At 42.2% G+C, this 27,689-nt stretch overlaps 2 protein-coding genes and 1 non-coding gene across 6 annotated transcripts in view; all 3 read left to right on the plus strand.

Moving 5' to 3' along the window:
* The first annotated feature begins 197 nt into the window (after positions 1-197).
* RBMX (RNA binding motif protein X-linked) lies at positions 198-10,748 on the plus strand. Of its 2 annotated transcripts, none has more exons than XM_062502736.1 (9): positions 198-220; positions 1,491-1,620; positions 1,817-1,923; positions 7,388-7,559; positions 8,659-8,775; positions 9,108-9,222; positions 9,331-9,456; positions 9,533-9,636; positions 10,143-10,748. In XM_062502736.1, the coding sequence occupies exons 2-9, from the start codon at positions 1,512-1,514 to the stop codon at positions 10,448-10,450; spliced, it is 1,158 nt and encodes a 385-aa protein (XP_062358720.1). In that variant the 5' UTR covers positions 198-220; positions 1,491-1,511; the 3' UTR covers positions 10,451-10,748. The 2 variants fall into 2 exon arrangements, with proteins under 2 accessions (XP_062358720.1, XP_062358721.1); XM_062502737.1 differs by having other exon boundaries at positions 9,548-9,636.
* LOC134050270 (small nucleolar RNA SNORD61) lies at positions 1,672-1,743 on the plus strand. The gene has a single exon (XR_009933681.1). It is a non-coding gene; the product is annotated as a small nucleolar RNA SNORD61 (small nucleolar RNA).
* Positions 10,749-12,292: 1,544 nt separating the features above from the next.
* ARHGEF6 (Rac/Cdc42 guanine nucleotide exchange factor 6) overlaps positions 12,293-27,689 on the plus strand; it is a 43,388-nt gene continuing 27,991 nt past the window's right edge. For 2 of the 3 annotated variants that reach the window (XM_062502733.1, XM_062502734.1), the window contains exons 1-3: positions 18,483-18,734; positions 19,726-19,809; positions 27,448-27,532. In XM_062502733.1, the coding sequence (XP_062358717.1) occupies positions 18,570-18,734; positions 19,726-19,809; positions 27,448-27,532 (334 nt within the window). In that variant the 5' untranslated portion in view covers positions 18,483-18,569. Of the gene's footprint in view, positions 12,351-18,482; positions 18,735-19,725; positions 19,810-27,447; positions 27,533-27,689 lie in introns of those variants that run through there. The other variant, XM_062502735.1, reaches the window with a different exon arrangement.

Consider the following 27,689-nt stretch of genomic DNA (forward strand, 5'->3'; position numbering starts at 1 on the left):
CCGGTGTCCGCGTCCCCACCGGGCTCCGCTGTTCCCCGGCGGCGACTGGAGCTTCGCGCCGGCCCCGGGGCCTCGGCGGGCCGCGGGCGACCCCTACCGGGCTCGGCGCTGCCGCTGCGGCCACATCCGGGACTCCGTGCGGCGGGTGACGTAAAGCTATAAAGGCCCGCAGCGCCTTTGTTCGCCCCCATTGCGCAGTTGCAGATCGGCGCGGGTGGAGGTGAGCGCGGCTGCGGGCTGGGGCTCTGCGGGCGGCATCGAGGGGCTCTGTGGGGACCCGCGGTGAAAGGTCCGCGTGGTGAGGGCTGCGTGGCGCCCCGCTCGCGGCGGAGTGGAGGTGCGGCGGAGCCCGGCTCGGCCCGCAATCTCTCCCTGCCCGGCTCCGGTTAGAACGGCGGGACACGCGCGGTTGCGGTGGGGCGAGGAGGGTCCCGGCGGCGTCAGGCGCGGTGTCCGCCATTTTAGGTGTGGTGGTTCCTCAGCATCCCGGAGGAGAGCGAGGGGAGCAGGGCGGGAGCGCCGCGTCGGTATGTCCGGACGGGGCTGAGTCGCGCGGTGGGTGAGCGCCGAAGAGGCCGCCGGGCGCCGGGACGGAGCGAAGCCGCTGCCAGAGGTGGCCGCCATTTTGTGGCGGTGCCTGAGCCCGCGGAGGGTCCGGCATACCCTGCTCCTCGTGCCCCGGCGCGCGGCTGAACCCGGTCCTCGTGCGGCCCGGCCCGGCCCGGGCCCGCCGCGGCTCCCTTGGGAGTGCTTTGTCCGCGCTCCGGTGTGTGCCGGAGCTGGCGCGGGCCTTCCTGCCGTCGCGCTGGCTATATGCGGGCAGTGCTTGTGCACAGGCGCCGGGCGCCCTGCCCGGCACGGAGAGGTTTGGCTTTGTCTTCGGCTCTTGAGCTTCTTTCTTTTTAAGCTCTCCCGTCCCCGTGGCTTTAGCTTTTACACTGCTCTGTAGAACTGTAGTGGTGGTCTGGTGTGTCTGTTCAGTCTCACGTGTTGTGTAGGCAGGACTCCAGCATAGGCTCCATGTAGATAGTACAAAGAATGAGCTTGGTTTATAAGTACGGACTGAAGATGCTTTGAAGAGTTAATAGTTTTCTATTACGTTGACCTGTTAAGTAAATGAGTTGAAATGTCCAGGATTTAAAGGAAAGGTATGCTAGGATTGCAGTCTAGGACAAAGAGAACAGCACTTTTTGAAGAGTTTTCACAGTCGCCAATATTGCTTCATTTTAACAGTGCTTTGTTCTGTTATTCAAAGTTCTATTTAATATTTTTAAAATACGTTATATAATGTAAAGAAGTGACTGTTGATACTAATTTTATGTGCTTCCATTACAAAAAATTGAAATTACTTAATGTTTTTTAATACCTTGTATTTCTTCCCTCTTTCCAAAATAAATTTGCTTGTACTTCTGAGGACAGAAGTAATTTATATACCATGAAGTCTGTATTGCAGTTTGATGTTTTGTTAATAATGGCCCCATTCTTTTTAGTAGGTCATTCACAGAATCAAAATGGTTGAAGCAGATCGTCCTGGGAAGTTGTTCATTGGGGGCCTGAACACAGAGACTAATGAGAAAGCCCTTGAGGCTGTATTTGGCAAATATGGACGCATTGTGGAAGGTAAAGAGAACTTTTCTGAAGATGATAATATTAAAAACAAACAGCAACATAGCTGTGATGACTTTCTGGCGTTGATCATCTGAAATGATGGTGCTTATATGTCCTCTAAGAAGTTCTGAGCTTAAAAGGTTAAATAAAGGTTAAGTGTTCCTTATAGGGAATTACAGGGAAGGCTGATATGGCTTTGTTTCTGCAGTCCTTTTGATGAAAGATCGGGAAACAAACAAGTCCAGAGGGTTTGCGTTCGTCACGTTTGAGAGTCCAGCAGATGCAAAGGATGCTGCCAGAGATATGAATGGAAAGGTAGGAATTAAGACCAATTGCATGTTGCATTTGCTGCTGACCAGGATGGTTAATCTTTGGGGTACATCAACTGGTAATAAAAGTTGGAAAGAGAGTGGATTAGAGGATCATGGAGACATGTCGTAACTTTAAATTTGGCAGTGTCTCTGTCTCCATTAAGATGAAATCTGTGGTCTCCTGTTCATGGATTTGCTAGTAGAAAGTGAAGTCTGGCTGGCAGTCAGCTACGCTCTCTTTTCTTATTGTTCCTTAATCAGTGGTGGAGGGTTTTTCAGCAATCAGCGCTTCATTGTTGCATGATTCAATAATGATTTTTGGGTTGGATTTTTCTTTTTGATCATATTTGAATGCAGTACTGTGTAAATTGCACTTCAGTGAAGTGACTTAACTTGAAAATTATTAACAGTTCCCTTAACATGGGTTGACTGTGACTTCCCTGGAGTTCTGGAGCATTGATGAGCCTTCTGGTATTCTGTGGATAATCTACATTTGTGACTTGCATCATTGATCTGCTTGGTGTGTGTGAGGGGCATCTTTCTAGTTAATGTACAATGGCTTTGCAGTTAGTTGGCAACTGAGTTTGTTCATTTACATCCTAAAATGCAATGGTCTAGCTTTAAAGAGTGACAATTTTTAAAAATAAAAATACAGGAATTTGCAGCCCAAGTTCCAAGACAATACCAGGACAGTTTGTAAAATAATTGTAGGCTGCTGTAATCTGTATCTGTTGTGACACATGCTGGAAGAGGTAGATGTAAGTCGGCTATTTTATGGTCAACACCTGCTTATCTTCCGTAGCGGTGCTGTCTCTTCAGGCAGTGAAAGCCATCTTAGGTCACTTGAATTGCAGACTCTGGTTTTCTATCTGTTATCTGAATGGATGTGTTGAGGTCACACTGTACTGGCCTTGTAAGCAGTGTCTCTTGAGATGCTGTTTGAGAAAGTGAAGAAACATCAAGTGACTGTGATTGACACTTTAGGATTTTGGTATGTTTGTCTTGTTAGTATAAGAAGTTGAAGTGAAAGAAAAACATCAGCTATTGCAGTCAGGAAGTAAAGCAACTTTAGGAATAAGAAAATGAGCTTGGTGTAGTGTTCATGAACACAAATAGTAAAATCTCTTGTATTTGTGTTATAGCACGCTATGTGTTATAGAAGGATAGTGGTTTTCTACTCCATGTACTGATATTTCTGGGTGCTCCATGACAAGCTTATCACAATAGGGTTACTTTCTTTGAAGACTTACTTCTTAAACAAGCTAGTCGTGTGTCAAGGCAGAGAGTGGCAAATCCAGGTGATGTTCTTTCTGTACCAGCCTAAACATCTGTTAAGGTGCTTCTTTTATTGAATTTTACTTCTCCACTGTCTAGTTTGCCACAGTTCTGAAGACTTGTTTACTGCCATGCTTAAGTACCTTATTTTCTCTGAAATTGTCATTGAACCCTCACATAAGGTGATTTCAAAGACCACTACATAATTGTCAGACCGAAAGGCATTCAGTCACTTAATCTGCGTGTTTGTGGAGTGCAGCTTGCAAATCAAAGTCCCTGTGAAAAAAATCCCCAACTGTTCTATATCTTGATTGTTGTGGCATGTGTTTGGTCACACTGGAAACATTTGAGAGAGCACTGTTTGATAAAGTAGCTACATGAGACAATGTTTTGGCTGAGGTTATGTCTACTTGTTCTGGAATACACAATCTGCATTACTGTCAAGAAATGCTAGAAAGGACAGTCTCGTGGATCATCGTTTTCATGGTTTTGTCTTCACTATAAATCTAGAAGTACCTTCATCTGCTTTGAAATTAGAACAGCAAGTGTCGTGTATGAAAAGAACATGCGATTTGGCCTAGAATGTCTTCTGGTCCAACTTGCTTTGACCATGGATATGAAAGATATTCATGAGGTGGTCTCTCATTCTCATCTTCAGAAAGCCTCTGGACAACAGGTGCTGCTTGTATTCCAAAAAGATTCTGCATTCAAGGTCTGAGGAAGAGCAGGCCTAACCCCAACTCTCTTTGAGGGCTGGTGTGAGAAGAGGTGATTGTCATAAATCACAACTTGAAGGTTTCTTTGTCCCTTTGAAAAAGATGGATTGGAGCGTTCTCGAGATTTTAATGCACTTGAGAAACAGCAGAAGAAGCAGTGTGCAGACTGCAGTTCAAGCAGTCTGTAAGGAGTTAGGTGATCTGTCTGAACGGGGGAAAAGTTCTGCATTGTCAGTCTGTTGCTCATTCTGTCATCCCAAAGGAATTTGAAGTTGTAGCCAGAAGAGGCTGACTCCAATAGATTCTGCAAGAATGAATTTGCATTTAATTTTTTATTTTGCAAATGTTTATGAAAATTTATCCAGAGTTTTGCATTAATTTGGGTGAGGGGTAATAACGCAAACAACTATATTTCACTCTGTACTGGGACAAGCTCAGACTAGTCAAAGCTTGCTTGTTGAAGATAAGTTTGTCCTGCATAAAGAGATCAGGAAATAATTATTTTAGAGTTGGGATGGAGATTTCTCACTTCAGTTACTTTGTCTTCTGAACTGAATCAATGCTATCCTGTCTGAACAGTGCAACAGAAATGTAGAAGTGCTTTACAGCAGCTTACAAGCCTTCCTTAAGAAGCATCTTCGTTCATGACAGTAAAGTCTACATCCTGATGCCACAAAATGCACATGCTTACCTGGACATAAATGTGGCTACTTCCAGGCCTGTAATGGTTGTTTGGTGCAGTGGGCTGTTCTCATGATCTTCTGATTCTACGGCCTTAAGATGAAATGGATAATTAAAGAGAGGATATGACCTTAGGCGAAAGATCAGAACAAACCAAAGATTTAATTCCACTGTAGACCTGCCAAGTCTGCTGGTCTGTGTAAGAGGATGGAAGCAGATGCTATAATCCCCACAGTGTAAACTGTACTCAGCACTACAAAAGGTTGTCTCACTCTAATTGACAGAAATGCTTCCTGTTCTTCGAAGAAGTGATAACAAGGTACAGAAGCTTGGCCTCTTAAGAAATGGATCTTTATTTCTTGGATATATATGGCAAAAGGAAACTCAATGTTTCATCAAGGAAGGTGAAGAAATGGAATCATTGCAGCATCAACAATGAAGTGGTCCATTGAAGAGGAAAGCCCTGTGTGGTGCTAGGACCAGCTTTGTGCAAGTTATTGTAACACTTTGTTTGAAATGCTTGATTTCTTGCCCTGCTCCCAAAATTATGCAAATTTTATTAATCTTGTCTGTTGAAATGTGGAACAGTTTGCAGGATAGTTCTCTCTAATTGTGTTTGGTTAGACTTCCCTGGCTCACTTTACAAATCTGTACAGATTGTTCATTCCATACATAGGAGACTTTGATTGCCAAACTATTACTGTTTTAAATTACTTGTAGCTTAAATTATTTCCATTCTTCTTAGCGCCAGGGTGACTTCACTTTCTGGAGCTCATATCATATTAAAAATGCTTCTATAACACTCTGAATCAAGGTTATAAAAACAAACTAATGAGTGTTTATGTTGACAGCTTGTGCTTTGAGCTCATTGAAAAAACTTCCTTATTCTGAGATGGGTTGTGTGACTTATATTTGGTGAGATAAGACCTCTCTTTGAGCTAAGAAACCATGAACTGTCCCCTCTGCTTTGAAACCGGACTTAGACAAATATTTTCTGGTTAGCAAAAAAAGTACTCTTGTACCTTGTGAAAGGTCTTTCTTGGACCTATGGAATGGCTTTTTAAGACTACTTTTGTAAAGCAGTCTGCAAAGAAACTTATCTTTTGCCAAGGTAAGATGCACAGGTGCAAGGCAGAAGAAAATAGGAGGAGAAATTATCTTTACCTCCTACGTAACAGAAGTGAAAGAACTTAAACCTAGCATCCAGGTTTTCAGAACCCATGCTTAGCAGAGGGGTACAGTGTTTGCTTTCTGAACTTGATACAAGCTGTCAAGACTGCCATGAAATTGAGGACAGCAGTGGCCATAGCAAAGCTTAAGGCTTCAGGCTCACTGTTCCTGCTTGAGAAGGATGAAACTGAGCTATTAGTTACGGTGGCAAATCAATATGATGCAAACTGACAAGTTCCAGTCATTGGAGTGACTAATGCTTACTCCTGGGATGTTTCAGTTTGTCATGCCAAAAGGCTTTTTGAGAAACCTTCTGTAAGTAAAATATTTAATGAAGTCAAAGCCAAGACCAATATGATTTTGCTGGTATTTCTTTTTTCCCCTCACAATGCATCAAGTTGGACCTGTTTATGTATACGTACAGGTTTTCAAACAGTCACTACAACTCTGTGAGGTGGCAAAATACCATGAACTACTACAGTGAATTTTCAGAGAGCTAGATTTTAATAGAAAACAAAGTGTTCAGTACTTCAATAAAATTCTATTTGCAATGTCGATTAAGACATTAGTAGCAGTCATGTTTGTGTTCATTTATTGCAGCAAAGTGCAATGAACACCATTTTCTGCTTGATAATGAAGTAGTTATCATGGCAGAGTTAATTATTTAGCTGCTAAAAAGGCAAATAAACCATGTTTGCCAGGATAGGTGTGAAGTAACCTAATTTTAGCAGAGCTTGTGGTCTTGGTTCTACTGTAATATCCAAATATGTTGTCTAAAAATCGGACAGAAGTTTGATTAATTAGGTTAAAGTACTCAATGTGCACTACCTGCTCATATTTGAGGTATATTTGTTGGCTGCAGAGTTCCTGGTATTGGAGGTCTGTATTCCAGAAAAAGCTTCTACCTATTTCTTAACACAAAAACCAAACAAACTAACAAACCCCAACAAAACAAAAAAGACCCCACACAACAAAACCCACAAACAGAAATAACCCAACCACAAAGCACCTTCCCTGTGGAGAAGCAAGTAATAGAGTAAGTTGTGACAGTCACCTTGATTGAAAACCCAGCTTGAAACACTGGAAAAAGGGTGAACTGTCATACTCAGTCTGCTGTGTAGATGCTGAAATAACTTCTAAATACTTCAGTGATCACCATTTTATCAGGACGTCAAGAAAATGTGCTAAACGGCCTCCCTATTGCCAGAAATCCTGACTGAAGCTAAGTTGTCTTCAGCTTAACCTTGTAACTACGGGTGCACTACTAGTTTGGTACAAAAGTACATGGCAATTGAAAGTAAATTGTAGATCATATATCATGTTTTATGTACAGAATAAATGACGTGGGGCTGCCATAATCATTGGACACTTGTGTTTTCACTGAAAGTCCTTTCTGATGCTGCTCTGTGTTTTTTTGCCATCAATACCACAAGAATGAAGTACTGTAGAAATTGAAATTAGGCCCATCATGCTGCTGAGTACTTGGGGACTAATACTGAAGACCGAAATCAGTTCTAGAGTTGCTCTAACTTATAAAATGGAAGCCCTATAATAGTGAAGCAAGAGGGGCTTGATTTAAGAAATACAAACATGACTGAGCAGTAAGTAAAGCAGCTTCTTCTTTAGTCATTAGATGGGAAGGCAATTAAAGTGGAACAAGCAACCAAGCCATCCTTTGAAAGTGGTGGTAGGCGTGGGCCGCCACCCCCTCCCCGAAGCAGAGGTCCTCCCAGGGGCCTTAGAGGCGCAAGAGGCGGAAGTGGCGCGAGAGGACCACCTTCAAGAGGGAGTCACTTGGGTATGTATTGACCTATCTCATTATACACTTCGACAGCACAAGACAATCCCATTGGAAGATGACAGTAATCCTACTGGAAAAAAAAAATCAAAACACCTGAATAGTGCACTCCATGTTCTTTATTAAAATGATGAAATATGATCTCGGCAGTTTAGTCAAATTTTTGATTAGGCAAGTACGCCTTAAGAAAAGGCTTTCAAATGTGAAGATTCCTTTCTACAGCTAACACTCCACTTGACTTTTGCCTATGAAAGAAAAGCAGAACTCCTGCCTTGCACGTGAGAAAGGAAGCTTTCTGGTATTCAAGTTGAAAAAGTGATTCTCTACCACCAGGGAAAGGGAACTGCCTTTCATTCTTAATAGCAAGAGGTCTAAACTGAGAAAATTGTAGGGCTGAACTTTCCAGATCAGAGTGGGAGTTAGGGCAGGTAAACCTTGTTTGTTGAGTTAAAGCTTTCTAAAGTGTAAGCATAGTATGTTACTTGATACTGGATATTCATTAATATACAACTGTTCTTTCAGACTTTTCAGTATCACAACAAAACTCAAAAGAACTAGCAAGCAGCACCTGAGGTATAACAGTAAAAGCTGTAATGCAGAAAAAAATCCCCCTGGAAATAGTGAAACTTCTGTCTTGAAGAGTCTGTATAGTAGGTTCTGCAGACTCGGTAGTACCTGTGCCCTCTCTGTAGTCTCTTCTCTAGTACATCTTCCCAGGTGGCTTTTGTCTTCTGAGAACAGTAACTTGTTAAGCCTTTAAGCTGTGACTGATTCCAGGTATCAGCTAGCTGTCTTTTTCCCTTGTGTCACACACTGTAGCTTTAGGATAAGTTCTGAAAGACAATTCTTGACAGGAATTTAGGCTGTGGAAAATTTGACTCAATTCTACCAGTAGCATTTAATAGGGGCTAGAAGACAAGAGAAAGCTTTGAGGTTCAAAGCTTTGAAAGTTTTAGAGGTTTACTGTTGATCATGTAGTGGTAATAAGGGCACCTTTAGATCAGGTGGTTGTTTAGATTAGGTTGTTGTAGTTCAGGCCTTAGGATAATGCAGATGAGTATCACAGAAATAATAATTGGTTCATGGCTTGTCCTTGTAGGGTCTTCTCGAGGGCCACTTCCCATGAAGAGAGGTCCACCTCCACGAAGTGGAGGCCCTCCACCTAAAAGATCTGCACCTTCAGGACCAGTGCGTAGCAGTAGTATGGGAGGAAGAGGTAAGGACTTCCTGACTAAATTAATTGCTTGGTCAGCTGTAGCACCTTAGTCTTCCCTTTGGAGCTGGTGCAAATCATTGATACTAATTTCAGTCTGCTTTGGGATAGTGTATTGTTTTTCTAATCTTTGGTTCTTTTCATACCAACTTAATTTTGTAGCTCTTGGGAACAATTTGGTGCAATTTGAGTATGTTTCTTCTAGTGTTGCTTTAAAACTGTACAAGCAGAAATGTAAATAGTCTAAATGTAGGCTCCAGAGATACTATTCAGTAGCACTTGCCATGAGTGTTCTGCATGGCTAAATGTTGATTAAATGGAATGTTTCTCCAAAGCTCCTGTGTCACGTGGAAGAGATGGTTATGGTGGTCCTCCACGCAGAGAGCCAATGCCATCGCGGAGAGATGTCTACATGTCTCCAAGAGATGATGGCTATAGCACTAAAGACGGGTAAATTCTTATACCGTTCTATTTTAGTGAAGTGGTTTTTGTTTGGAGAGGGTTCTTGATTCTTTGGTAGGACTTGTGGCTGATAACATCAATTTTTGTGCTCCATAGTTATTCAAGCAGAGATTATCCCAGTTCCAGGGATACCCGGGACTATGCACCACCTCCCCGAGACTATGCGTATCGTGATTATGGTCATTCCAGTTCACGTGATGAATACCCCTCCAGGGGATACAGGTACCTACTGTTGGAGTTTTCTCCCTGTCACTTTATTCTTGGTGAGATGTTAGTGATTTGTACTAAGTCTTAGTAGTCTTTCCTCCTATAGTGATCGTGACGGATACGGTGGTGGACGTGACAGAGACTACTCGGATCATCCAAGTGGAGGCTCCTACAGAGATTCATATGAGAGTTACGGTAAGAATCAATTTTGAAGATCATGTAAATGTACAGGTGTATAAAATCTGACTTTGACTGGGTTGCTTGTGTTTTAGGGGGAAGTGGCACACTTTTTTTTCCCCCCTACAGTGAAAGTGCAGTTGTTGGTTATCATTTGATCATCTTGTTAAGTAAGCTGTAAGCTAAAGAAGCAAAGTCTACAGTTCAGAATGACAGCTGTCTCTGGAAAATATGTCTGAGTTTCTTCTCTAAAATAACAAGCTGTTCTGGAATACCCAGTTAAAGAACCTGCCTGAATAAACAAACACCGTCTTCATTCCGTCAGAGTCTTTAAATCTACTCACTGCCTGATACGCAATCCCCACTTAAAATACCATTGGTGTGGCAGATTATATTAAGACCATCTCAATACATACAAAAGAGTAGCAGTAAACATTTTAATACAGCAATTCTGTAAATTCAAATTTGAAATTGTACTATATAACTTACGGTGTTGCCGTATTACCTGACCATTGACCCTGCAGGTAACTCACGTAGTGCTCCACCTGCTCGAGGGCCCCCGCCATCATATGGTGGAAGCAGTCGCTATGATGATTACGGCAGCACACGAGATGGATATGGAAGCCGAGAAAGTTACTCAAGCAGCAGAAGTGATGTCTACTCAAGTGGCCGTGATCGTGTTGGAAGACAAGACAGGGGTCTTCCCCCATCCATGGAAAGGGGCTACCCACCTCCTCGGGATTCTTACAGTAGTTCAAGCCGCGGGGCACCCAGAGGTGGTGGCCGTGGTGGAAGCAGATCCGATAGAGGTGGAGGCAGAAGCAGATACTAAAAACACTCTTAAACTTTTGGACCAAAACAGATAATTTCTCAAATGTGGAAGCTGTTCTATCTTTACTACCAGAGGACTACTAAAAGGAAAAGTTGTTTTTAACCTTTTTTTATTGTTGCCTGTTAAGTTTTCCCCTCCATGACTTTTATGCTTTTGTGAGAAAAAGTTAAAACAATGTTTAATATCATTTCAAAATTGTTAACATTTCTTTCAGAAAGCAGATGTTAAATGTATAAGCTTGAGCTGTGTACTAGTGTTGTAATTTTCAAAGTAAAGTTTCCCTGAAATGCCACACTTCCATCTGATTTTCGTCATGAATGGAGCAAGCTGTTCTTAAGATCTTCTGCACAACATCCAACCATCTAACATGGAGATGGATTGCTCTACATGTTCAGCATCTCATTCTGAAAGTATTGCTTGTCATTTGGAGGGGTGGTGGGGATGATTCCACATAAAGCTCAGTTGTGCCTAGAGTTTGAAGTCACAGTATTCCCAGTACAAAATGCCTTCAGATGCTTGTATAAAGAAAAATAGACGATTTCATTCACTTTAACCGAAAAAAGCAAGTGGATAATACTATATTCTGCCTTCCTACTTTTTCAAGGGGAGTTTAAAGATCTCCCTTGCAAAAAAAAAAAAATCATGTTCATATAAGTCAGCTACGAAATACTGTTAAAAAGCAACAAACCACAAACCATTGACCAATTCCATCAAAGAAGCTGCAAAACAATGCTTACTCATACTGTTTCAAATTTTTGCAACTCTGTAGTGTTTCAGTTTTAAAGGAACATCTTTGATTCCAAAGGAGAAAAGCAAAGAAGTCTTTCTCTCCAACTTCTCAAAGGCTTATGGCTTCCTAAAATAAGTGAATCTTTCAGCATTCCACAGTTGATTTAAGAGCATCAAATGCCTGTGAAACAGCAAAGATGGTAAGCAAAGCAAACTAGTTTTTCAGTCTAAGTCAAAATTGAAACAAGTTACCTTCTTCTAATGCAATAAGACAAGCTGCATGTCGTGGCAATGGAAGTGCTAGATTAAAGAAAAAAAAGAGGAAAATAAATCCCCCCGTACATTAGAAATTATCGAAATTCAGCAATTCTTGGATAAGAGCATTTATGGCACCAGTTTTAAAACTAAAGCTGTAATGCAGCTCACTGTAGGCAGAACATTGCCATATAGGGTGGGGAGGGTGTATTTTGTGACCAGTGAAGATGCTTAAGGAGGCTGCATATACAACATTAACAAAATTAAAGCCTTGTGAAATCAGGAATTCGTTTAGATTGACAAATACCAGCTCAACTATTGGGAGTTAGAAGCAAGAAATGCAAACTTGAGGTTTAGTTGGATGCTTAACTCAGTTTAGTTTGACATTGCATTGCAGGGATACCCAGGACGTGTGGCAGAGCCTGTGGCAAGTTGTTACAACTTGGGTAAAGCCATGAAGTTCAAAAGATTCTTGTATATAGTAAACATGAAGATCTCCAACTAAAAAAAAAACCACAAACCCAAAACCTTTGTACTACTGTTTAGTCCTCAGTAAACTTTGCCGTTCATCTTACAGATTTAACATGGCAGTGCACCTTTGAAAAGGAATGAGAATTCCATAAGCCATGCAACCTCTCTCTAAGCCATTCCAGTCCATTCCAAGCCAGTGAATCCTCCACCATTTAAAGAAGTAGTAAAAACTTGCAACCGAATAATCTGCAAACCAAACTTGTGTTATTGTTTTGGAAAGGGTCAATTGCTGTAGGTGGTTAACTTATGCTGTAAAACATATCTTTTACAATTTGTTCTATCTTCTCTTAATTGCAGGGGGATAACTTCTAGAAGATACCACTGAAATAATGCTGGTTCTTCTGTGATGCTGGCAGATATGAGTGGTGCCTGTCCAATATGTAAGGTAAATATTACAGCAGTGTAATAGTTGCAAGGAATTTTCCTGGTCATTGTTTTCATAGGTTTGAATGGATGTTCTTCATGGCTAAGTGCTATTTTTAATTTCTGTTTAAATTTTGGAGGAGGAGGGTTAAAAAGGCTTTCTAAACCAACCAGGTTAGGAATGGCAGCCAGACACTACTTATCTGCAAAAATGGGGCCAGTTTGGATACAACTAAAACAAATCGTGGCAGAAAGTGTTAAGTGTGAATTTTTCTAAGAGCAGACCATAAAAATTGGAGTTGTAATGATAAATGTCAGTATAGACATTCAGTCGTTCTTGTTAATATGTAGGATGAGCAATTAGACTGAGTATAATCTTGGATTAGGAATTGATCTCTGCAGAGGTCCTGGGATTAAATTGCAGACTTCAGGTACTTCCAGAACTGTTTAAGACTATAGAACAGCTGTGTTTTGTGGCTCTGAATCCTACCCTATGAAAATTATTTTTCAAGAAGATTCAAGAGCAGCTGTCTTCGGATTTCATGTGAAAGTGTGTCTCTTGTTTCTCTGGTGGTAGTTGCTGTCATGCTAATCCATCTTTCTGGAAAATAAAATTTCTCTACTTAATAATTTTTAGTAAAAAAATAACTTATATAACTTAAAGTGTGTACAGAATTTAATAAAGTCCAGTACAGATTAAAGGATAAGGACACCTACCTTTTCTGAGAGAAGCATTTATGTGAAGAAGCATGTGTACTCCCTTTGTGTAATTCTTTATTGAGTTTGTAAATATAAGAACCTCTTTTGCTGTTAGTTTCAAATTCTACTCTCAAGAACCAACTTTGAAATGGTAAAAAAGAAAAAAGCTGTAGTGTAACCAAGTACAGTTGCTTTATCTGCTGGTGGTGACTGTTACCAGGGAAATTCTATCTTGTGAGAAGGATAGGTTCTGTTGTATACTGTGCAATGTTTGTAGCCTCAGTTGGGTTACGATTCAGTCTCCTTATAGAATCTCTGTAACAGCAGCTCAGTAACTGTGCAATGCCCTTGTCAGAATATACCAGTAATGTTTTATAAATACTCCTGATAAATTCCTGCTGTTACTGTGATAATGAAGGAAAAATATGATTTGTTTCAGGGCACTGGATTGCATTTCAGGTAAAATGCAGAATCATCATGAGTGTTTTCTGTTCAGGGGATGCATGTAGTTAAGCAAAACAAAATCTGCTGCCCTACCAGCTCTTTATTTTTCTGACACTTGATAAAATTTCAATCGGCAAATGCTGTCCTTGTCTTTGTTTTCCTTTTAAGATGTGGTTGTTTAAATTTGAGTCATGCTGAAAGGACACTTACAGTAGGTGTTTTCTAAAGGTTAAGAAAACTTTTTTCATGTAAAAATCACTGATGTCACTAGTGTGCTACTAAAGTGGATTAGGGAAATAGGTCTAAAAGTACTATTTCCCCTTCAATTCCCCACCCACCTGCAAAAAAACATCAGGAGTCAGTTTTTAAATTTATAATTTGACCCAGATCCAGGTCTTGGATCCTCTAATAAGAGACAAAATGCTGTCTTGAATATGCAGTATTCTAGAAGACTTCAAAAGATACTGACAAATCATCATAGATTGTGTCAGAATGTTATAAACGTTGTGTGTGTACACCTCAGTTCTCTCTGTTAGCTGTGAAGCTGAAGCTTAGTTATTATTGACAAGTGAAAAAGCTTCCCTTTAAAAAAAATAGTATTATGTTAGTATTATATCATATTAGTATTATCCACTTTTTTCAGTTTAGTAAATCTGTTGTGACCATGTTATAATAAGTACAGATATTAGAGACAGAAGCGCACTCTATCAGCCTTCTCCTAAGCTTCTAAATGTTTCCAGGTTCTTAACAGGCATGGTATCAATGTTAAGGGAGCAGTAAATAGACCTTAACCTTTGGCAAGGAAGGGAATAATAGCCTTGTGGAAAACCAGGGTGTAATTGGAATTGCTATCATTACATCTCTTTGGAGTAAGTATTTCAAAACTTTGTCTTGATTTTGATGTGTTTTTCTCTTACATACATGTTGTTTACCTTCCCTTGATTACAAGTTTTATTTAATTTACAGCACATTATTACTTAGAGATTAGTACCAATGTGTATACTGGTGTATTATAGAACTTCTGAGAAGCATGCTGAGATTATCAAGAGCTGGTGGGATTTTGTGGTTGGTAGAATTTGAAGGGGGAATGCACACAGGAATTGCAGTACTTAGTACCTGCCCTGGAGGCAGTCTTACACAAGGAGTGTGTGTTAATACAAGTTGTCCTCAGAGCGTTCTGATTATTGTAGTTAGCTATTAATTTGCTTTCATACTGTTGGAACAAATCAAATACAATCCAAGTGTATTAATTGTATATATAAAATTAATTCAAATTTAATTTAGCTTTTTTTGTCTCTTGGCTTCTGAGAGGATACTAACTTGGATTTCCTTTTTCCAGCTACAGTGACTAGAAGGTAGCAGTGCAGCAGTGGATATGCATTGGAAAATCGAAGGATAACAAATAACAACTGATACAGCCTGGCTTTTGAGTGTAGCGTTGCCCAGCATTTTCTAGCGGATTGTGTAAGCATTTAGGAGTTACCTTTTAAAGTAGCACTACTGATCTCTTGGACATACATACAATTACTGGTGAAAGCCAATCACTGCCTGCCATAGCTGGCACCTTCCAACAGTCCAGAGTGAGCTGGTTCATTTCTCATTGCGCACACACAGCAGCACAGTACAAAAGGGTTGCCCTTTATGTGTGTGCTTGTCGTTTATGCTGATAAAAAGAGCAAGTTTAAACAGATGTGAGCCTCGGTCCTCTTGAATACAGAGGACTTCACCAAGAAGCCATGGAAAGTTCTGCTATATTACATTAACAGTTTTGTCCCAGCCTTCTGGATGAGAAGAGGTGAATGTTGGTGTACTGAAATAATGTCAGTGATGAATGCCCAGAATAATTAGTGTTCTCTCTGTACAGTGGACAGCACTACATCTCTTTGGAGTAGGTGTTTCCTTCAAAACTTTGTCTTGATTTTGTATGTGTTTTTCTCTTACATACATGTTGATGGGCCAGTGTATGTGAGAGGAATCCTTAGGCATTGGTATTTCATGTAGAAAACTCATAAACAATCATGGATAATAAAATTTGTCCTGACTTCTGTGACAGGCATAAACTGATCTCGTTTAAATAACCCTCAGTTCATAATGAATAGCTAAAGAAGAAAAAGCATGCATACCTTGTCTACAGATTTAAATCATTACGTTTGGGTTAGGGAGGTATCACTGTGAACTTCAGTTATGGGCTTCAGATTCCAGAAGTAAATCTGTGTAGCAGATGGGTAGAATTGCAGTATTTCCCAGGGCAAATAAATTTACTGTTAACAAGTATTACCGGTTTGGGGTTTTTTTATATAATTAAAAAGAAAAACATGTTTTACTCAGAGACTCTTGGATGGTTGTAAAGATTACTAGTGTTACATCTTGGAAGGTTATTGTTACAAGATTATCTCAGTATCTCCTGCAAGAAGGAGTAACATTCTGTACTATCAGACTCCTTTTTCAGTATTAGCTTATATTTTGAAGTATTAGCTTGCTGTTCAGGCTGAGCTGGATCATCCTACCTAAAGAGTAATGGCAAAATGGCAGCTACTGTAAGATTAGTGCCTGCCTAAAATCCTAATTAATGGGAATGTTCCCTGATCTACACTATTATCTCATGCACAGAGTCAAACTTTGTCATTGAAAGCTACAGTTGAAATGTGTCTGTAGATTCTGCAGCAGGAAGATACTCCAGTGCTGTTCTTTGTGGTGTCGAGTATTTTCCCTCTGTTGTAAAATAAGAGTGAGTGGCTTTAAGCCTGTATGGCTTCGAGAAGAACCACTCAGAAATGGTTTCTGAATATGTGGCTGCTATTCTTACCTTGCTCCTGTCGCTGTGCTGTTCTGATGTATATGCTGCCAGATTCACTTGGTAGTTGGGTATAGGAAAGTCTCCCCCTTTTAAAGTAACACTGTGCATTTAGTCATCACTGGTATAAATCAGGCTGTGTAAGTATTTGTAACTAAGTTGACTCCGCAAGAGATAATCAATGATTCACTTGATTTGTTGCTGTCAGCAAATAGCCAAAGGTGGTGAAGCCTTCCAAAGACCAGACCAGACACTGTTCCTTCCTTAGTGACTACCTTCATACCCTGGGTTTGCCACAGAATGAGTTTTGGTGTGGGAGTGGGTAAGCAAGCTGGAATGTGTTTAGAAAGCGCTCTAAAGGATGTGAGGTTGGGGTTGAAGTGTCTAATCAAAAACTCCATTAATTTTTTGGACTTCGTGAATATCTGTATCTGCAGCTCTTTCAAGCAGTTGGTTAAGTGTTTAAGATGTGGGAAGTATTTTCATTTAGTTTTAGTTGCGGACATTAATATCTTCTTGGCTGCAGCAGCTGCATGTGAAGTCATGAAACTGAACCTGCACGTCAGTTATACCAAAGGTTTCTTTCAGAGGAGGGAATGGGTGAAGTGCTTTGGTGTTCAGGTTTGTAACACTGACTTCACTTAAGCAGGTGTGCAGTTCTCCCAGTGTTGGAAGTATTTATCTTTACACTGGAAAGTGCTCTGCTCTGATGAGGTGACTGAGGTGTCTTCTATATCCAAATGCCTGTCCCCATTGATAAATTGGCATTAGCAGTTGCCTTGGCTACCTACAACCTACAGATTTGAAAAAATAATTATTAAAGTGGATACTGTATGTATTTCCTTCGGCAAAACAGTAGTGCTCATGACAACTGGGGAAAAAAAAAAACAACTGAATTGCCAATTAGTTATAATTTTGAAATAATTTGCGCATGTTTGTAAATGTGCCTCATTAAAAACCAGTGAGCTGTGATTGAGCTGTAGCACACTTTATTCACTGCCTGCAGCCATGTGTTATGAGTATTTTCCACTACAGAGACCTGGAACTCATCCCCAAGTCCTGAAAAAGATCAGAATTGTGTCTAACCGTAAAAGGACAGTTCTGATTTACTGGTGGCTGTTAAAATTAGGCCGTAGGTAGGTCCCAGTACCAGTCGTAACACCTGCAAAGCAGAGGCAAAACCATGCACATTTACAGTGTACAATTTATCCTGCTGCTCTGTTTTTCCTGAGCCTTTAAATCGTAAGTAGTTTGGTAGCACTGGGTTCTTGAAAACAGCTGTTTTAAGTAACAGGGTAGGAATTTTGTCAGAACATTGTAACCAAGAAATTCTGGTCTCTAGGATACTTTGTTCCTGTTGGATTGCTTCAAGCCATGATGCTCCAACTTCATCGACATAATTGCTTCATATTCCATCTGTTCTGGTGAAAGGACAGTTCTGAAGATGAATGGACTTTCTAAACTTGCTGTGATAAGTAGTGATGGTTAATAACTGCCCTGGGCAAGGTGAAAAACTAAAACTACCTTCAGTGGATCCTGAAATGGTGGTAGAAGGGAACATCTTAGTAAGACAAATAAAATAGTTAAAATTTTTATTTTCAGTTTTGGATGACTTAAATTCCTGACCCTTTTGATGTTATCCAGATAATTGTTTTGAGAGATTACCATTTTGGATTATATGTGGACCTCTACACAGCAGTCAAAGAGAAGCATTATTTACGCATAGGGTGCATGATCAGAATTTGTTTGCAAAAATCAGACAATAGAAAATAGAAAACTACTGTAAAAGACAATTTTAATAACTAGGTTTGCCATATAAAGTTTAAAATTTTCATTTAATGTTACAGTCCTTCAAAACATCACTATTGTGAGTTCTGTTTTAATGCTATACATCGTTATTTACAGTGTTAAGAAATTTACTTCTCTGGGCAATAACCTAAAGTTTAGACCAAGTTTACTAGGTGATAGGGTGCCAGCTGCCACAAGGAGGAAGTCCCTAAGTGAGATATTTTTGGTGTAATTATTAATATAAAATACTTGTGTTTTCAATAATTTTGCGAAGATACAGTTAACAATCTGCTTTTTGAGTCTCCTGCGGAGTGCTAGAAATTATTCTAACAACAGTTTTTTACTTTAGAGTAACTTCTTCTAGTTTTTAAGATTTTGTTTCTGTACCAAACAAAAAAAAACAAAAACCACCCAAGTAGTTTCACACTTGTGCTGCAGCAGGAAGATGTAATCACGGATGTGGGTTCCAGTACACTGTTGTACAGGAGAACAGCGCTGGCGGCAGAACTCTCCGCCATGAATCCAGAAGAACAGATTGTGACATGGCTTATTTCACTAGGAGTCTTAAATTCCCCTAAGAAAATAGTAGGTGATCCAGAGGGGTACCTGAAAACTTCTCTGAAAGATGGAACTGTGCTTTGCAAACTCATTAATCGGCTTCTTCCGGGATCTGCAGAGAAGGTAATGCTTTCTGATGTATTTTTCTACCCTGAGACAGAGCCCTGCTCAGTGAAACTGCCTTGGGCATTCTGAGGCCTAGTGACTCTGGTAAGAGAGGAGTAAGGAGCTTCAGAGAGAGGTGTTTTACATGTAAGTTTCTAATCGAGAGCCAAGTATGTAGCAGCTTTGATTTTGTTGCTACATCCAGAAAAAAAAAACCCTGCAAGGTTGCAGTTGGCTCACTTACACATGTTCAGTCAGTGGCAGGAAATACTTGGTCTACCAGAGATCAGAATATCTTGAATAGAAGAATATGCCATGTATCAGTATTTATATAACTATAATTAATTACAACTGTAAATATATTCACTCTTTCAGAACTCTTACTGCCACATGGTTTGTTAGTCAGGAAATGCACTGGAGAAACAGATAGGAACAGGAATAAGCAAATAACCCTTGCATCTGTGCCATTTGGTCTGTCCCAAGACAGCAAATCCATTGGTACTGAAGCCATGTGAATGCCTGCTGTTACAGTTTGACAAGGCATGTATGTATTCACAGTCCAGGAATGTGGTAAGAACCTGAAGGCGGTAAAAAGGGAAGGGGTCCAATGAGAGATAGGAGCTGGCAACGCAGGAGAGAAGGTTTAAAAAAAAAAAAACCCAACATCACAACAGGTTCTCCACCCTATAAAAAGGAGGCTTTCAGTTTTGCTAGTTCGTTGTCTTTTTCTAATGTGGTGGTTTGGGGCAGCATGTTGTTAAAGGCCATCAGTTTCCCACTGTCACTTAAGGCACTGTCATATGCTGGCATTCAAAACAAGATGCCGACTGTTTCTATGTGTGCATCGCTTCCTCCAGTGGCTTTCTTCCTGCTTCAACAGCTTGCCTGCCACCCCCACCCGCCCCCTGAAGAAGCTTCCCCAATTCAGTATAAAAGGCACATGTCAATATTCATGCAGGCCTTCTCAGCACAGGCATTGCAATGAGATCAGTGGATTTTCTTTCTTTAGTATTGCCTGGAGCCTAAAAATGAAGCTGATTGCATCAGTAATATTCAAGAGTTCTTGAAAGGCTGCACACTTCTGAAAGTGGAGGTAAGTCAACTTAGATCCTTTCTTTTATTGTAACAAGCCAGTATTGTAACAACCTTCTCAAAGGAAACCAGATATCAAAGTTGGTGTCAATTCCTCATATTTTCTATTAATATAATAAATCAGAATGTGGATGATTTAATATTCAGTCTGGGGAATTTGGAAACTGTATTGACTGTGAGCTTAACAGATTCTCATCTTTTGAGACAGAGCATGCAGCAATAACAGGAGGTCTGTGAAAACAGACTTCAATCTCGACCTGTTCATAATGTTTTTATTATTATTAGAAGGAATTGTAGGATTTAGCCTTGCTTTAATGGGGAGGTGAAGTATTCTTGGTACTGCACTATTTTTTTATCCCCTGCAACTGTTGCGTAAGATTCTGCCAAACACATACTAAATTGTTCCTTACACACAAAAAAATAATCCTAATGAAGTCAAGAGATACCTTTTTTTGTGGCTGTTCCTGATCCTATCTGTGTAGATTCTCAGCTTAACCATAGCTTATATTTGGAAGATTGGAGTCTAAATGAATCACTTCGGAGTTCAATTAATTTTGCCATCAAAATTTTTACTATCTAAAGTCTTCTGTGTCTTCTGTTAGATTCCTACAGTCAAAAAAAGAAACCTGCAACTAAATGTCATCACTGTCTTGTTTGAAATATGCTCAAGATTGTGGAAAAAATTATTCTGAAGACTAAGTCTGCCAGAAGCAGGGACAGCATCCTTGGGCATTATACAGAATATTCATGCACAGTGAGAAAAGCCCAACCCGCAATATCTCTGTTCCTTCATTTTTTTCCTTTGAAGGTCTAAACTAGAAAAAGACCCTTCTTCTTCAGAGCTTTTTAGCTAAGCAGCCTGAAAGTGTGCTCATTCCAGAATTGTCTCCCTGGTCTTTTGTTGCCCAGTGATGCATTTATAGGAGCCTGCTGCAGCAGCAGAGTTTTAAGAGCGTATGCATAGAGAGAGATTTATAATCCCTGAAGGCCTGTCACATTAGAATTCAGTTGATGCCAGTCTTCTGATACTGACCATGTGATTTCCTCTGGTTTTTTGAGTGTTTATTTTTCTATTTGCAAACTAGTAATGAAATGGTTATGGTGGAAAGTGTTTTTAAGAGTAGGAGTCTTAAACAGCTAAGAAGTAGGACAGGGGAACAATCCTCACCTGTTGTGCAGTGCCATCTCATAGATTTGAAAGCTCATTCTGCAATATTGCAGTCAAACTCCACAGTTTTCAGATACTCAAGAGAGGCAACATTGTCCATCTGTAGGTATTCCTCTGATCCTCCATGTGCCTTTTCTTTGGCTTTAATAAATTCAAGGTTTCTGACTTTTTTCTTCTCGTTTATAACCCACTTCATCTTTGAAATATTCAGAGCCTTTAGTAACTTCACTCATGCTCATGTGCACCTCTCCCATTTGCTGTGAGAGGAGACCTCAAAAGCTGAATAAAAACTCAAACCTCTCTAGCTCAAGTGTAAATTTTGCCGTGAAATGAAAACCATTTCTTCTTACTTTTTTTTCAAAATACTGTTATTAGAATGCCAGCTGAAGACATTAATTTTGCTTCTTCCTAGCTCCTCTCTGTAGCTTCATGCAGAAGAAGGCTCAAGATAGGACAGCTTAGATGGTGGGCAAGACAAGGCACAGGCAGGGTTCTTCCTTCCGTCTCTTCTCCTGGGTTGCCAGCTTTTCTGAGTCCTCTCAGGCAAAGCCTCTGCCATCTGTTCCTTCTAAAAGCTGCTCTGTTTGGAACATCTTGACAAGGAGACTAAGGAGCATTCCTACGGGTGATCCTCCCTCATGCCTGATCCCTAGTTTGCCTTGGAAAGGGCCATTGTCCTTTAGGAGAGGGTTTACTGCATCACGATTACTCTGGAAGCATGTCTGGAGCATCAGAACAGGCAGAGAACCTTCTGCTTCCAAAATCTACCAGCCTTTAAATTGCAGTGATCAGGTATTAGGTAAACGGAAGGTGAGCACAGAATAGGGTTCTGTTCTGCCTCAGCAATGTAGCCTGAGGAGAGGGTAACATCAGGGAATGTCTGTCCTTAATACATTTGAATTCTGTGACAGCTGTCCCGCTGCTTACCCAAACCATGGACATGAAAATCAAACCCTGATGGTTCTCTGAATTCTGCCCCTCTCCAAAAGCCACAGTGAACGCTTGCTCCTTAGATATGAAGAAGTACCCTAGGGCTCGACTTAAGTCACTTCTGTCTTAAGAACAGGGCATGTTAAGGTCAAATGTTCTGTTCCTGTTGCAGATGTGAGCAAAAGAGGATATTCTGAGGAAAATGAGAGTTCATGAATGATTTTTTGGATGCTGACTTGTACAAAAGGGCCTCATCCTGGGGAATCTCAAACATGACATCAGCAGGCCATCCTGGCATCCTATAGCTTCATTGCAGTCTGCCTTCCATTTGCTTTTGTCATGGATGTTTGTGTAGCTACCATGGAATACGCCACATCGCTGGGCATGGCCAGCATGCAGGAAAGGTGGTCAGTGTGGAAGGTAGGCTTTCCAGCAGCTTTTGGTGGAAACCCAAGTCCCACCTTTCACTGAATAGACACTGCTTGCCAATCTTTCCCAGTAGGAGGGAATGCATAAAGGTTACTCTTTCAGAGCTACACATATGCACTTCCCTCCTACCCTTTGTTGTCCTGGTAACTCGGGAATTGGAAGAGAGACACAGCAAGGAAAACAGCAACTTCTCTTTTTTTACAGGAGCAGTGAAACATTTGGACATAGGGGTAGAAGGACACTCTGTGACCTTCCTGCTATGAGCTGGCTCCATTAAGTTGAAGCCATTCTACAGGCTGGAGGTGTGAGCTGGAAGAATCCACCTCATGGCAGAGTATAAATAACAAAACTGTTCCTTAGCTCCAGCCCAGGACTGAAACCTTGAATCTTTTGCTCTTTTATGTGTGTGTTAGTCCTAAAAGAGATGGCAAGCAGGGGAATCACCCCATCCCTCTAACAAGGCAAGTGTGGTAATGAGGTGAAACAATGAGACTGTGTCCAAAACTTTCCAACAGCTTTTCAGTGCTAGAATTTGATCCAAATAATAAGAACATCTGTCAACCCAGCTCTGCTGAGACAAAGGACTTGGCAAAAAACACGGGCACTTCATTGGAGCTTAAGTGTCCTTAGAGGATTCTTTTGTGGTTTGGACTGAGAGATAGTGCAGGAATTCTGAATGTGCTTCATTTACACTGTGGCTTCAACATCTGAGCTGTGTATCTGACCCAAGAGCTGGTCCAGTGAGTGAGCACTGCTAAGGCAATGCCAGCTAGATGCAGGTGGGTTGAGGTGGAAAGTGGACAACAGAGGGTTCTGTCCTGATGGCCAGGTGGAGTCTAGTGTAGAAGAGACAGGGAAGAGATCATGACAAAAGAGAAAAATCATAGAAAGCTCCTGTCCTAGCCTGTTCTTGACACAAATGGGAACTTTGCTTTTGCTCTTGACACCAATGTATATATAACAACTCAAGATCAATAGCTAAGCATCATTTGCTGCTGAAGAAGCACAAACAGTATTTTATTGTTAATACTGCTACAAAACTTCTGACAAGGTCTGAATTTTGTGAACTAAGAACAGTATATGCAAGATAAATCAATAGCTGGATTGAACCTGGCTGTCCAGAACGATCATGGAGTATGCAGAGGGTCATTACCATTGTGGGCAGCACAGAGCTTATTTGTGCTATTGGAGGTGCATGCAACCTCCAACAAACTTCCTGGACTGAAGGTGTGGGAGAGCAGGTGAGAAATCAACACTCTCTTAGCTCCCCATCCACACACTCCCAAAACCTGCTCTGCATTGACTTCACTCCAAAGTGACATTATCTCTCCTAGCTGGATAATGTCAGAAGTGAGAGCTCCTGCCCAGCACCAACCAGCACAAGCACTGGAGAATGGGTCTGTCTGAATTCAGTGACCCAGTGTCCCAGTGACCCTGGCTCCAGGTGTGTGGGGTGTCCCTGCATGGGGTTGGGACCTACAGCTGGGCTTCACCCGGGGTATCAGTGCAGTGCTCCATTCCCTGTGCACACTGCAGCCTGCTGGTGTGCTGAAATACCTGGGGATTTTCCTGTTCCCTGCAGGAGAATGTTCCCCAAACAGATGGACGCAGGCAGCAGAGGACACTCACTGCCTCAACTGAACTGTGCCTCATCTATGGGGCCTTCTGCAGCGTTTGTCTTCACAGCAGTGCAAACCTGTTGCAATTACTGTTCCAGTAGCATGGGTAACCATTCCTTGTCCCATCCTTTCCTGTCCTTTTAAATCTCTCCTCTCTCCTCTCTCCTCTCTCCTCTCTCCTCTCTCCTCTCTCCTCTCTCCTCTCTCCTCTCTCCTCTCCATTCACTTTTCCCCTTTCCCTCCCTCGTTTTCCCTTCTCCTCCCTGATTTATTTGTTCCCTGTCCACTTTTCCCTTTCTTTCCCTCCCCTCCCACCCCCGGCCTTTCTCTTCCCTTTCCCTTCTCTGCCGTGTTCTTCCGGGGGCCTCCGGGTGTCTCCGGCCCTCGGCCGGCGGAGGGAGCTGTGGCCGCACGGTCCCGGGGCGGAGCGGGGCGGTGGCAACGCCTGTCACTTCCCCTTCCCCTCTCTCCTCTTCCCTTCTCTTCCCTGCGCCGCGATCCGGCTCCGGGTCAGAGCCGCAGCGACCGCTCGGCAGCACCGCCCGCGCTGCCGCCATGCCCCGGGGCTGCGCGCCCGCCCGCCCGCCGTGAGTACCGCCCGCCTCCGTCCCCCGGGGTCCCCGCGGGTGTCCCAGGCGCTCGGCACGGCTGTCTCCGGGCAGCTCCCACGGGTGTCCCCGCAGAAGGGGGCGACGGCACCCGAGCGGAGCGCCCGGACCCGGCGCGGTGCTTGTGCTCGGCCGCCCGCCCGGCTCTGTCTCGCCGATGCTGGCGGAGCTCCGGCCGCGCCGCCGCTTCCGCTGGAGGCAGAGGCAGGTCCAGGTCCAGTGGGAGCAGCCGGGTCAGCGGGCGCCCGAAGCGCCGCATCGCTGGGGCACGGGCGGCTCCAGCCCCCGTCCTCGGGTTTGGAGGAGTCGCGGCCGCGCCGGGCTTCGGGTTTGGCACCCAGCTGGGGGGTTTGCGGAGATGGTCCAACTGTGGGCAGCACGGACTCGAAACATAACCCGGTTTTGTCTAACTTTTCTGCGCTTCCCGTCGCGGGACTGGGATTTTGGGTGCTGATAACTTGCTAGCCGCACCCGCGTTTGGGTCTCCTGTTCTCGTCCTTCCCGAATAATCGGGTGCTCTTCTGGTCGCGGAGCACCGGCTTCTGCTCATCCCCTCCTGCCTGTGGCGGAGACTGGCGGTGCGGCAGTGCAGAGCTTCTCGTGCCCGGTGTGATGCTTGACCGAGCAGCCGAAGTGTTTTACTGAGGCGAGCTGCAGTTTGTGATTCTGGAAGTCAGAATAGCGTTTTGATGGAGATCCTCAGATGACAGATGTAGATTTAAATGCGGCTTTAGTTGCATCCACCTGATCTTCCATGTGTTAGAATTGAAAACGCCTTTTCTGCCTCTATTTGTCTTCTAGCTGCAGCTTGTCTTTTAGTTATGAACGGAATTATCGATGGATTGTGCTGGAAAAAGTAATTTTTTGCTCATAAATGAGGACTTTTCTGTATGAAGAATTTATTCTGGAACAAGCTGCAGAGTATATTTACATTACAGTAGGTGACCCAGAAGAGTTTTCCACATAGCCACTGTTCCACAGTATCTGTTCCAGACAATTTCCCCATGAAGACGTTCTAAATGTTATTACTTGCTTTTGTGCTAGAATTTTTTGCATATCTTTCTTCCCACCATTTTCATCTGGACTTTGTCAGCCTGATGACAGAGTTTACAGCATTAATCTCTGCACTGAAGGATTTGGGATGTATTTTACTGCTTTGCTCCTTAGAAAAGAAAAAGCATTAACTCCAGGCAGAACTTTATTTTTCTGGAATTAATGAAGTGGAAGAAAAAGAGTATGGCTGAGAAAATGACACACCAGAGAGATGCATGCAAACAACCCAGCATGGCTGTTTACTTTCCTCTTGTGCAGCTGTAAGGTGGCATGCTCCAGCAGGGGCTCCAGTACACCCGGGGTCTCTGTTATATCTCTCTTTCCACGGAGATGGGAGTGCTGCTGCTTAGGGCTGAAGGCTGTGCTTGGATGGCACTGCCTGTAACTGCAGGGCAGGAAAACTGGTTCCATGCACCAGCTGGCAGAGGGAATGGGACTTGCATGGTCCAAAGGAGCAAACCCAGGTGAGTGCAGGTGATAGATCAGCTCAGAAACAGCCCAAGGTAGGTGGGTATGTCCCTGGAATGTGCAGAGCAGTAGATGTGATTGCAGCTGTGAAGCTAAAGGTTTTAATATTTGTAATGACAGCAAGCTGTCCCCATGCTAAGCATGGATTAAATTTCTTTAGGGTAAAGCATGTCTCTCAGTATTCAGTAGCTGAGTCAATCTGAAAACATGTTCTCAAAAAAGAGCAGCCTTTGTATTGTCGGTATTGGACCTTGGTGCTGCTCTGGTGTCTCTGTTAATAGGAGGAGATGCTGCAAGCATCCTGGGCTATGAGAGAGGCCAGTCCCCTTCCTATTTGAAATATGCCAAGCATACTCAAGGAGCTCTGTGTGGAAAGCAAGAAAGGACTGTTTTAAAGGGCAGTACTAGCCTGAAGATAATTAAGATTTCTGTCCTTATTTAGCAGGATACACTCTTTAGTGTGTTGGAAATGTTTGTAATTAGATGGTGTCTGCCAGGAGAGCTTTAAAATCATTTTTCCTGTTCACTGGATTTTTGTATCTGTGGTCTCCATCTGCAAGACAGCATGTATTAGGGGATTAGCAGATGGTGCCATGCTGGTACCGACAAGAGGAACTTTTTGTATCTCTTATCTTTGCTTCATTAATGGTGGGATTTGTACAGTCTGTGTAAAGTTGAGAGTATTTTTCAGGTGTTAGAGGGAGTTGAAGTGTTTTGGAAACTCAAACTGCCCCTCATTGTACTGGTGGTGATTTCTGAAGTGTACAAGGTTCAGGTTGTCAGTCTTGGGAAATAAGCCCTTGCTAACCATGTATTTCTGTTTTGCCATTGAGGATCAGCAACACCAAATTCTTTAGGGTGAAATTTTTGTATATAAGATAACTGGGTTTGTCTTCATATTAAAAAATGTAAATATGCTGTATATTGCAGTAGCAGAAAATTCCATGTGTGTTAATTCTGCTGTGGAAAATATGTGTGTGTTTATACATAGATCTGTATGTACAGCCTCAGTCTTTTCAGCTTTCAATAACAAAAATAGCAACAAACTCTGTCCTTCCCTCAAGGCCAGCAATAACCTTCTCAGTGATTTTCAGAGGAGTCTCTGCTCTGCAGACAGCACTGATTCCTTCCCTGTTCCCAGCATTACACTCCAAATGCTTCTGGGTTCCCCTGCCTTTCCCACGCTGCCTGTCAGCGGTGCCCTAGGAATTCTCTGGCTGTAAAGGAAATGGGACTTGTCAACCCTGAATGAACACCCTTTCCCTGCAGAGACATAGGGGCTGCCTAATCCCTACTGCCACCGTCCAGCACCATGGCCAGTGTGAGATGTTTTGGGCTCGACTGACTGAGTTCATCTTTCACAGGTGTTTGATCCACATGATTTGTACACTGGAGATAAGTTCTCCAAGGTCCTGAGCACATTAACAGCTGTAAATAAAGCTACTGAAGGTAAGAAAAAAGGGGTTCTTCTGTTGTCCTTTCAAACTATTTCATGTGTGTATGCAGGGCAGGTTTTTAGTTTTTGTTAATTTCTACTTTATGGTGATTTCTTGAGGTTTGTCAAATTGTGCTGCCAGTGCTGATGGTGGATGGTGGGATTGATATT

This window comes from Cinclus cinclus, chromosome 15 (assembly GCF_963662255.1).
Source record: "Cinclus cinclus chromosome 15, bCinCin1.1, whole genome shotgun sequence".
Classification (NCBI taxonomy): Eukaryota; Metazoa; Chordata; class Aves; order Passeriformes; family Cinclidae; genus Cinclus; species Cinclus cinclus.